Source organism: Aethalodelphis obliquidens, unplaced genomic scaffold, assembly GCF_003676395.1.
Source record: "Aethalodelphis obliquidens isolate GAN/ISIS:26980383/991018 unplaced genomic scaffold, ASM367639v1 scaffold31, whole genome shotgun sequence".
Taxonomy (NCBI): Eukaryota; Metazoa; Chordata; class Mammalia; order Artiodactyla; family Delphinidae; genus Aethalodelphis; species Aethalodelphis obliquidens.
The window spans coordinates 9,040,364-9,052,396 of NW_020837975.1; the positions used below are offsets into that span (position 1 = coordinate 9,040,364).

The following is a 12,033-nucleotide window of genomic DNA, read 5'->3' on the forward strand; positions in this document are numbered from 1 at the left end:
TCCAAAAGCAGAGTCTGGAGAGAGGGGAGAGGGACGGACAGGGAAGAAAATGAGAGATAAGGAAAGGGAGAGACAGGAGAATGAAGATCAAATAGATTAGGGCTAGAGCAAGGCTTAGAGTGACTGTGGCTGGGATAGATGATGCCCCAAGGTTGTTAGAGTTTGCTCAGGATCAAAGAGAAGCAAAGTAGAGGCAATGAGACGAGGTTTGGAGGGAGGACAAAAAGGAAATGGGGTAAATAAACATATAGTAAATGCTTTGCACACCACTTAATGATGATGGCTAAATGAATGCTTACTTTGTGCCTGGCATCCAGCTAAGGACTATTGTGTACTTTCACATTGTTAAAAATCAAACACAAATGGAGCCCAGTCTTGGAAATTCCCTGAGCAGACAAATCAGATTAGTCATACAAGTAAAACTTAATTTAGCTTATTCTGTAAAACAAGCAAAACTTAACTTGGGCCCCTTCTTGTTAATGCCTCTGAAAATCATAAACGAAACCTAAACTTCCCCAAAATTAATGTGAGGTAACCACTTTTAACCCATTCCCTATCACTAGGAAAACTCTTAATAGTATAACCAACCACTGTGAAGAATAAACAACCACTGCCTCCTCACTGTATAAGCTGCTTTATAAAAATATACCTTTGAGCCTCTTTCCATGTTCTGAGTGCCCCAGTTTGCAAACTGTTGTGTGTATGTGTGTGTGTGTGTGATTGTGTGTGTGTGCAATAAACTTTTACTAACTACTATTCCAGTGATCCAGTGTTTTACTTCTGCTATTTCTGAAATTTTAAAAAAACTGAGGTATAGGGACTTCCCTGCTGGCGCAGTGGTTAAGAATCCGCCTGCCAATGCAGGGGACACGGGTTGGATACCTCGTCTGTGAAGATCCCACATGCCACACAGCAACTAAGCCCACGTGCCACAACTACTGAAACCCCTGAGCCTAGAGCCCGTGCTCCACAACAAGAGAAGCCACAGCAATGAGAAGCCTGCGCACCGCAATGAAGAGTAGCCCCCTCTTGCCGCAACTAGAGAAAGCCCGTATGCAGCAATGAAGACCCAACGCAGCCAAAGATTAAAGCAAATTTTTTTTTAAACTGAGGTACAGGGGTTTCCTGGTGGCGCAGTGGTTGAGAATCTGCCTGCCAACGCAGGGGACACGGGTTCGAGCCCTGGTCTGGGATGATCCCACATGCCGCAGAGCAACTAGGCCCGTGAGCCACAACTACTGAGCCTGCGCGTCTGCAGCCTGTGCTCCACAACAAGAGAGGCCGCGACAGTGAGAGGCCCGCCCGCCGCAACTAGAGAAAGCCCTCGCACAGAAACGAAGACCGAACACAGACATAAATAAATAAATAAATAAATAAAAATTAAAAAACAAAAACCGAGGTATAGTCGATTTACAATATTTTGTAAGTTTCAGGTGTATAACCTAGTGATTCACAATATTTAAAAGTTTTACTCCACTTATAGTTATTATAAAATATTGCTCTATTCCCTGTGCTATGCAATATATCCTTGTAGCTTATTTCTGAACTTTTGACAACACTTAATCTTCAAACCCACAGGAGGTAGATATGACTATTCCCTTTTTAATTTGAGGAAACTGAGGCTTACAGAGATTAAATAATTTGCTCAAAGTACCACAGCTGTGAGCCTGTGCTCTTGACCACAGTTCAATCCTAGTTTCCTTAATTGCCAAGCAGGAATAAGGGTATACAAGGTTGTAAAGGTCAAAGTAGACAGTGAGCTCCTTGAAAGTATAACTGTGCCTCCTTCATCTTTGTGCCCTCCTTGAAGAGGACTGAACATAGGATGCTCAGGTTTCATTGAATGACTAATGGACAGAAAATAGCTGTTTAGACTGATGAGTGTTGTGCTAATGTAAGGTATAATTAATTTTAGACTTCCTGCAGTTTTGTGTTATGACCCTTGAGCTGGATGGAAAAGTTTTCATCATTGGTCCTTTCTGTCTGTTATCTGAGTTTCCTTTCTTTGGACTTTATGTAGTTCCTTACTGTATATCTTGGGAGGCTTAGGGTACAATGAGGATGTATTGGGGTTTAACACAAGAATAAGACAGCGTCTTGCTGGCTCATTCCAAATCCTTCCTCAAGAGGCTCAGTATTTGTTGGCCTTTTTGTCCCCAAGAGAACATTAGGTGTCAGTGACTTCAGGACAGAGTTGACAAAGAGGCGTGGATTCCTTTTCTAAATTCACTATTAAATTGTAGCTTGTATAATACTTCATTTATTCTGTATCTAAGCTTAATGTGTCTTCTGAATAAATGTCCCTTACTAAAAACAAAATTATAAACTTTTACAGAAACATCATTTTTTGAGCTGGAAACCTGAAGATCATCCTCTTTCTCTCTGCTCCCTATGAGTGACACATCAAGACGTGTCAGTTCTTTTTTCCAAAGATCCCCAAATTGTATCCCTTCCTTCCCATTCCCACCGCTGTTTCAGACCTTTAACACCAGGATTATTTCAGAAGCCCCTTTGCTGGGTTCCCTGCCTTTTGGCTTCCCCCCACTAATACATCTTACACACAGCAGCCAAAGCCCTCCTCCCGAAATACTACAAGATATTGCCATGAAGTATTAAATGGCTTCCCTTTGCCCATTAAAGTCCCAAATCACTTGGTCTGGGCTTGAAGGCCCTTCATCATTGACCACTCACTGACTTCTCCAGACTGACTTCCTATTATTTTATTATCCAAGCCTTAAATGTGGCACCAGCATTCCCACTTCCAGACCTCTGCCCAAGCTAGTCCTTTTCCTTGCAATGCTTTCCCAAACTTCGCCCATGTCCTTGTTCCAACTCCCTCAGAAAACCTCTCTACTCTTCCTGTCTACAGCAGACTCTCTCCCCTTCTCTCTTCTTGGTCTTTAATTCAGTGCCGCCTTCCATCGTTGTCTAACTGCTTGTGTCAGATTTTCTTCTCACCGAGAAGATTGTTAACAGCCCATGTTAGGGACCATGTCCTAATTCAGTTCAGTTCAACATTCACACGGCCTGTTCCACACCAGAACCTGAACAGAGGGAGCTTCCAGTGTAATCTCGAGCAATTTAACCTTTCCATAAACTTCAGTTTGTTTGGTATGAGGGTAAATGGAGGTTGATGAAGCAGTTTCGCGAATGTAAAGTCCTTTGTAATGTCTGGCAAAGAGTAAACTCTCAATTAACATTAATGAGTGGGCAGTGTGTAAATCTGAGTGATTTGTTTGCCTGCCTTTCTTTTAGATCCCAAGGGTAAGGGCCTGCCCACCATTTACATTATCCCTCCCACTCCCACCCCTTAATGCCTAACACGCTGCCTGGCACGTAGTAGGCTCAGCAAACGCTCATTGAATGAATCAGTTCAGCTATGAAGTCCGTGGTAGCCCACGAAGAGAAGAAACCCTGGCAAGAACTGAAGAGGACCGAGGAGCAAGAAACAACGCCAGGGGGAGCAGGAACCCGTTCTCTCCAGATCTCGCGAGAGTTCCCGAGCGCTCCGAGTCTTTGTGCTTTCGGCTTCTGGCGGAAGCGTGGGGCGGGTAGAAAGAGCGCTGCCTCGCCTTTGGCGTAGGAGTTGCTTCCGGGTTCCGCGCCCGGAAGCAGGAAGTTGTCGGCCTATACTCCACGCCCGGCAGTTTAGTGTCCCCGAGGCGGGAGGAGCCCGAGGGGGCGCGGGCCCCGCATGTGAGTGACTGGGGCCCGAGGCCGGGAGGGGGGAGGCAGCTTCGTGACAGCCTCGTCACCGCACCCGTCTATGACATCCTCGCGCAGCCCACCTTTCGGGGCCACTGCCACTCCTGCCCCTGCGCTGACCCCTTTTCTGAGCCTTTGGCGTTTTGCAGACTGACGGCATCCTCCTGCAACTCCCCCGGGGTCGATTCCCTTGTGACTTTTCCTCTTTTTTTCCTTGGCTCTGCCGGGGTGAGCAAAGCGAGTTCGACCCTAATTGAACTTGTTTCGCGGGCGTCATAAGCAGTGTCCAACACAGCGGTGCTAGCAAAGTCTAGATTTCACTGCCCTTTTGACAGATTTCTAATTTTTTTTCTTTTTGGTAGGTTGAGAGTAGATTCCCCGACCCCCCTCCGAAACATCTTTTTCTAATAATTGTTAGGGAGAGAATGCTTTTTTAAAGTGTGATCTTGGTATATGATAAACATGGCATCTCGGATTTCAGAAAGGAATATGACTTGGTTTATTAACCCAAGTAAATGAGCTGTTTGTAGTCTCCTTTTAGAACAAGGAAGTTTGCCTGCCTCGTGTTCCGCGTAGTATTTTAAGACCATTAACCCTTCAAGCCACACTTTTTCTGGTCTAAGAGCCTGCATAGCCTTGGTATTCACCAGTATACTTCTTTTAAAGTATTTGGTCGTCTCCTTATAATAGAGACTATTCCCAGATACTTATTATTCTGGCTTTTTCTGTTTGCTCATTTAGTTGTTCCCATGGTGAAATGTTCTTTGGGCATCTCTCCCTTAATAAGTTTGCTTGTTTGAGTTTGAGTTATCACAGTTTCCCTCTAAGGAACAACATGCCTTAACCAAATTTAGCTTTGCTACATTGAAGTTTTACACGCATGCTCAGCGGCCATGGCTCACGGGCCCAGCCGCTCCGCGGCATATGGGATCCTCCCGGACCGGGGCACAAACCCGCGTCCCCTGCATCGGCAGGCGAACTCTCAACCACTGCGCCACCAGGGAAGCCCTACATTGAAGTTTTGACTGAAGTTCACATCGCCCAGCTTGAATACTATAGGCCCTGTTTACCCTTTCTGCTTTGGACCAAAACAATTTTCAAGACCCAGTGTGAATCCCTATTCTTCCACAGCTGCTCTCAAACTCCACAAAAAATATCCAAGTGTAAAGTTCCTAACTTGCTCACCTAACCTCTCATTAGGCTGATGTATTTTTAAAAAATAAGAAGAAAAAGTAAAATAAATGAACCATTACTTACATCAAATTAGTTTGAGAACAGAATGATCACTTTAGGTCCTTTCTATAAATTTGTTCAACAGACACTGATAAGGTTCCATGTCTCTGAGGTGAATTTCCATGTCTGTTGTGTTGTTATTTTCTCCACTTATCTCTGCTTTCAAGAAACAATTTAGTGTGAGAGGAAGACAAGGAAGTAGATGTAATACAAAATGATAGAGTTGTGTTTCAGGTTCATAGGGCAAAAATGAAGGTTGGGATAGCGTTCAGTCATTGGGCAAAGCACTGGGGGCTAGGTTTTGTAAGCAAAGGAAATTATGTGTACAAAAGCAAAAAGATGTGAAATAGTATGGCAATGAAAACTGTGAGGGAGGAATGGGAAATGAGACTGAACAGGTAGGCAGTAACCAGATCATAAAGGGCCATGCTAAGTAATTTGGACTTCATCTTATAATAATTATTAAGTATTTAATTTGGGTATTGAGACAGATGTTTTCGATACATCACCTTATAATCCCTTAACAACATGGTTGGAAAGACACAATTATCCTCATTTTATAAATGAAAACTCTGAGGCTTAAAGAGGGTAAACAGTGACTCATGGCCACACAGTAGATGGAGAATCCAGTATTTGCATTCAGCTTTTTCTAACTCTGGTGCCTGTGTTCTTAACCACCATGCTAAATTGTTCCCTAGCAGGGCATGGGAAGTCAAGGAGGGTGCTTTAAATAGATGAGCAATGTGCACCAATTTGTGTTTTAGAAAAATAACTTGTAGAGGATGGATCAGAAAGGAGAAAGAGGATTGGAAATATAGAGATTAAATATATCTTTGTGATCGTGTGTGGGAGAGATGTTGAGGGCCTTGACTGCTGCTCACGTAGAGCTGAAGAGGAGGTGATGAATGTGAGACCTATACAGGATGTAGAATTGAGGATTTGGTGATTGGTTCATTAGTGGGGATGAAGAAGCAGGAGGAGAGGTTTTAAATTTGGAGAACTGGTGTTTCCATTAATTAAGAAAAGGAATATAGTAGGAGAAATGGTTTGCAGGGGAAAAATAAGTCAGGAACACATTACATATAGGGGACTATAGGAAATTTGGGCCAGGATGTCTGGTAGGTAGTTAGATAGATGGGTCTTGAGTTTTGGAGAGAGTTCTAGACTGGAGAAGAGATTTGGAAATCACTAATAGCTGGTCGTTAAAGCCATGGAGGGAATGAGACGGTCAAGGACAACCATGATGAATACCAACATTCCGGGACATAGACTCAGAAGAGAACAAGAGAATTATGCCAGGGTTTGAGAGCCCTTGAGGGAGATAATGGGTAGCAATGGCAGCTGCTGCAGAGAGGTCAGATAAGGTGTTAACTGAAAAAACGTCCTTTGGACTTGGCATGTGTAGAAAACCTTTGGTGACCTTAGTGAGAGCAGTATCAGTGGCATGAGGGGGTCAGAAACGAATGGTGACCTGAGAAACAAGAAGGTGAAGTGATACTTTTTTTTTTTTTTAAGGGAGCTTGGCTCTGAAGGGAGGAAGAGTATGAGCTCTGGAAATCTGAAGAGGAAGGATTTTTTTTTTTAATGGTAGAAACTAGAAGTGGTGAAGATAGGAATAAGTAGAAATATGTTTAAAGATGTGGGGATTCCTGCTTCAAATATGTCAATGTCATAAAAGGCCAGAAACACACACACACACACACACACACACACACACCAGCATCTATTGTAGATTTAAGTAGACCAAAGAGACATGACAGCTCACTGTGATAATGTGATCATTGGTTGGATCCTAGACTTCTAAAAAGTTATATGGCTTGCCTTTCTTTGTTTCTTTCTTTCTTTTGGACCTTTGGGGGAAATTTGACTGTGGACTAGATATTAGGTGATGTTAGAGAATTATTCATTTTAATAGCTATGATTCTGGAGCAGAATCACCCCAGTTGAGATTCCACTGTTCCACAGCAATGTCTCCTAATTGTGGGGTGTGTCTGTAATCAGCAGGGAAGAGGTTTGAAATCTGCACCTGGGTCCCATTCCCAAGGTTCTGACAATTCAGTATATCCAAGGTGGTGCATGATACCTTGATTTTTGCAACTCTGCAAGTGATTCTGCCTGTGCCCTTGCAGGTATAAGCCACTGTTAAGAGTCAAGCTCGCTCATTGGAACTTCCCTCTGTGGCAAAGCTCATTTCTGCCAGAGTTGGACCTTCTTTCTGGAGGTAAAGGGATTGCCATGAAGCTTCAGCTGATTTCACTCAGTCTAAATGAATATACTTGATGCTTAGCCATGATTTTGTGTGGTTTTTTTTTTAAGGGACAAGTTTTTTGTTTTTGTTTTTAATACAAACTGTCGTGTTGAGGGTTGACTTTCAGCAGATCGCAGCAAGGGAGCTGCTCTATAGTCTGACCTAAAGGGACAAGATTTTTTTGTCGTTTAATTAACGTCATAGCCACTAGATGCCAGTAGTACCCTCAAGTGTGACCATCACAAATGTCTCCAGACTTTCCAAATATCCCCTCAGGGGCAGAGTTGCCCCCAGTTGAGAACCACTGATCTTACCAAAGGCGAAAGGAAGTCTTTTTATCAAGACCTCCATGTGCTCTTGAAAACTTCACTAAATTATTAGTAACTACCCTTCTGATAACTTGAGAAATGTGTCAGAATCTCGGAGAAGAAGGATGTACAGCTTGCAAAAATGTATGTATTCAGTATCATATTACCATTGTGTACTTGAAATAAAAAAAAAAACCCTATTTGCAACACAAACTGGGAGTTTAATGAGATTTTTATGCGTATCAAAAGTGGGCAGATGTTTACAAAGATTGTGAAACAGTCTTCAAAACCAATGATAGTTGGTTCTCCTTTTAGCCTCACCTGCACTTCTTTCCCCTTCACGGTGCCCCTAAGTGCACACCAATGTGACGTTCTCTTCTCCCTGAGGATACCTACAGGTGCCCCCATCTCTCAAATCTTTAAAGTTTTTTACTGGAATTTTTTTTTTAGAATTCCCACTGCTTTCCTTTTCTGGTCCTCTACTGAGTTTTAATGGATTTTGACTGGGTATTGTTGGATAATTTATTGTAGCTTGCTTGCTTGCTTGGAATATCTTTGTTCATTTAAACAGGAAAATGCTGTGTCTCTGGAATCACTGGTCACAAAAGCAAGATGTGAAAAATATTGTAATAAGTTATTGCTTTATTCTTTTTTCAGGAATCATTGTAGTCGATCACTTTCCAGTTTTCAACCACTCATTTGTGATAATCAAGGGACACGGTGTTGTGGTTTCAGAACTGCCTGCTCAGAATAGGAACATACTTGGTAAGGGAGGCAGCGTGCATAAAGATTAAAAGCACCAGCCCTGAAGTCAGGCACACTTGTGTTCACATCCTGGCAAGTTATGAAACCTTTCTGAACCTTAGTTTCCACATCTGTGAAACGGGATTAATCACACTTACCTTATGGGATTGCTGTGACGATTTACTGAGATAATGTTTCTGCAGTGCTTAGCACAACACCTGGCATATCAGATGGCATAACAAGAAATGGTAATATAGGAATGCAATTGGACATAAGGCTTTAACTTCTAATGTATTGAATTTTTTCTGCTTCCTGAAATATTCATATACTCCTAGAATTTTAGAGCTAGAGGAAACTTGAAAAATTTTCTGGTTCAATCCTCTTATCTTTTGGATGAGGAAATAGACCGAGTGACTTAGCCAAAATCGTAGCAATGAGTGTAATAAATGCCACAACAGGGTAAGTTCAGATTCTATAAGTACACATTTTACAACATCTTTATTGAGATATAATTTCTATGCCATGAAATTCACCATGAAATTCATTATAAAATGTACAATTCAGTGGTTTTTGTATATTCACAAAGTTGTGCAACCATCACAATTTGTTTTGAACATTTTTGTCACTCCAGGAAGAAACCCTATATTAACAGTCACTCCCCATTCCTCCCCACCCCCTCCCCTAGGCAACCCCTAATTAATCTATTTTCTGTCTTTATAGATTTGCCTATCCTTGACTTTTCATATAAATGCAGTCATGTAATACGTAGTCTTTTGTGACTGTCTTCCTTCACTTAGCATAATGTTTTCAAGGTTCATCCATGTTGTAGCATGTATCAGTACTTTATTCCTTTTTATTGTCCAGTAATATTCCATGGTATGAATATTATTGATGTATGGATATTATTAATATCCATTTTGTGTATCCATTTATGGACATTTGGGTTGCTTCCATTTTTGAGCTATTATGAATAATGCTGCTTAAACGTTCACATACAAGTTTTTGTGTGGATATTTGTTTTAAATTATCGTGGGTACATACACGTGGAATTCCTGAGTCATATGGTAACTCTACATTTGAGTTTTTGAGGAACTGCCAAATTGTTTTCCAAAGCAGCTGCATCATTTTACATTCCCAGCCACAGTGTACAAGAGTTCCACTGCCAGCACTTGTTATTATCTGACTTTTTGATTATAGTCACCCCAGTGGGTGAGAAGTGGTATCTTATTGTGGTTTTGATTTGCACTTCCTTGATAGCTAATGATGTTAAACATCTTTTCATGAGTTTGTTGGCCATTTGTATATCTTCTATGGAGAAATATCTATTCAAATACTTTGCCCATTTTTAATTGGGTATTTGTCTTTTTATAATTGAGTTGTAAGAATTCTTTATGAACTCTGAATACCTGTCCCTTAACAGATATATGATTTGCAAATATTCCCCCCCATTCTGTAGGTTGTCGTTTTACTTTCTTGATGGTATCATCTGAAGCACAAAAATTGTTAATTGTGATGTAGTCCAATTTGTTTTTCTTTTGCTACTTGTGCTTTTGGTGTCATATCTAAGAAGCCATTGCCTAATCCAGTGTTATAAAAATTTCCCCCTTTGTTTTCTTCTAAGAGTTTTATAGTTTAACTCTTAAGTTGAGGTCTTTTACCGGTTTTGAGTTAATTTTTGTCTGTGGTATAAGGAAGCATCCAACTTCATTCTCTTGCATGTGGATATGCAGTTGTCCCAGCACCATTTGTGGAAAATACACATTTTATTTTATTTGGCCACGCCACACAGCTTGTGGGATCTTAGTTCCCCGACCAGGGATTGAACCTGGGCCCTTAGCAGTGAAAGCGCTGAGTCCCAACCACTGGACCGCCACGGAATTCCCAAAACTACACATTTTAAAATAGAGTTTTCACCATCCTTTTACCTGAACCTTGAAATGAAGGCCTTTGTGGTCTTAAAAAAACAGTTTGAGCAACGGCAGAGAGTTTGGAGAAAGGTTGTGTCCCCTTTAATGTGGGGTTCCTCCCTCCCTCCCCCAATCCCCAAAGTCTAGATTACCTGCCTGTTAATCCACCATTAGAAGTCTGATGCTGATTTAGTTGGTCTTGGGTTGGGGCCCTGGTATGAGCATTCATTAAAAGCTCTCTAGGTGATTCTAATGTGCAGGCGCAGTTAAGAACCAGTGAAGTAAAAGGTTAATAGAAAGAGGACCAAAGGGAAGGAGTCATCAGAGGAGGCATTGTTAGAAGAGGAGCTATGCCAGGATGTGTGCTGGTTTGTGGCAGCGCAGACCTCTTCTGCTGCAGCTTCATGACTGTTGTCCTCTGTTCTACAGGGGGCAGCATCTCCTTACTGAGGAAATAGTTGTACCATGTCAGTGCTTTTTGATCTTAGCAACACCTTGGGGATGAAATATGTGAAATAAGAGGATCCTCTGCAATGTAAAAGCAAGAAAATAACAACAACAACAAAACCCAACCAACAGAAGAGAGCACAGATCCCAAGCACTGCTTTTCCTCCTAGAAATGAAGAAAAACATTGTTCTGTAGCACAAGCACTTTTTAAAAAGAACTTTTTTATTTCATTTTACAAATGATACAGAGAATTCTATTTTGCCTTTAATTTTTGTCTTTTATTCTGTGGCCACTGTGAAACATGATACAGAGAGAATTCTTTTTTGCCTTTGATTCTATGACCACTGTGAAACAATCTGGCTTTAAAATAACTGTTAGAATGCAAATTGAATTTTGAAATGAGTTATAGATCTTAGGCCTTTAAGTATGTAAAATATAAACAGAATGCCCTTTATCGTCTGAGATTGTATTTGCAGAAAAGCATGAGAACTGCAACCTGCTAAGTCTGAAGCGCTACCATGCCATGGTTTTGTGTTGTCTGAAATTCTTGGTCTGTCAGGAACAAAGCATATCAATGTGTTCCTCTGTAAATCTTGCCTTCAGTGATAAGTTCCTCCCCTTGTGTTGCTAAAAGGTTCATCTGATGTGAAAGGAGAGAAATAATTGATCAACAACACTTTCCATATTCCATTTCTTTTTATTTTAGTAAATTACCAGCAGCAGATCTCCTGTGATTGGTTTCAGAAATCATTTTGGATGGCACTGGTGTTTCTGAGTCCCATTAGGGATTTATTGTGCCCTGGACAGGTATTCCTCAAAGTGTTTGGAAACCAGTGCTGGCCTGTGAACCATTTATTACTAGCCCACAATTAAAAAACACTTAAAAACTTGTATTGCATCTTGACATTGTCTCAGTGTATTCATTGTGTTTTACAGAAGAATTGTTCCTTCCCCACAGGTGGTCAAAAAGCTGGTCAAAAAGCACTGTTCTATAGGAAGTAACTTTGTGGAGGAAGTACTTTAAAGAAACCATCTTTCTTTTTGCATTCATTTTCTTTCTCTCTCAGGGATTTTGTATTAGAAGACATGGATCTTGCTGCTAATGAGCTCAGCATTTATGACAAACTTTCAGAGACTGTTGATTTGGTAAGACAGACGGGCCATCAGTGTGGCATGTCAGAGAAAGCAATTGAAAAATTTATCAGACAGCTACTGGAAAAGAATGAACCTCAGAGGGGGCCACCCCAGTATCCCCTCCTTCTAGCTGTGTACAAGGTAAAAATGTGTTCTGACTTGGAAATAGCTTAGAGCACAAACTCTTCAACATTCTCCCCAAATATTACTGTTGACTGATTCCACCACTGAACCTTGGTTTTTCTATGAGTAAATTGGCCTTTACTCTTTGTTACGATGTGTTATTAGCAAATTTGATTACTTTGT

General features: G+C 41.3%; 1 protein-coding gene across 5 annotated transcripts in view; it reads left to right on the top strand.

Moving 5' to 3' along the window:
* Nucleotides 1–3,570: 3,570 nt before the first annotated feature.
* CUNH6orf89 (chromosome unknown C6orf89 homolog) overlaps nucleotides 3,571–12,033 on the top strand; it is a 28,670-nt gene continuing 20,207 nt past the window's right edge. Inside the window, exons 1-4 of one of the 5 annotated variants that reach the window (XM_027127092.1) lie at nucleotides 3,609–3,696; nucleotides 7,068–7,159; nucleotides 8,152–8,259; nucleotides 11,661–11,868. In XM_027127092.1, the coding sequence (XP_026982893.1) occupies nucleotides 11,680–11,868 (189 nt within the window). In that variant the 5' untranslated portion in view covers nucleotides 3,609–3,696; nucleotides 7,068–7,159; nucleotides 8,152–8,259; nucleotides 11,661–11,679. The other 4 variants (XM_027127094.1, XM_027127093.1, XM_027127095.1 and 1 more) reach the window with 4 other exon arrangements.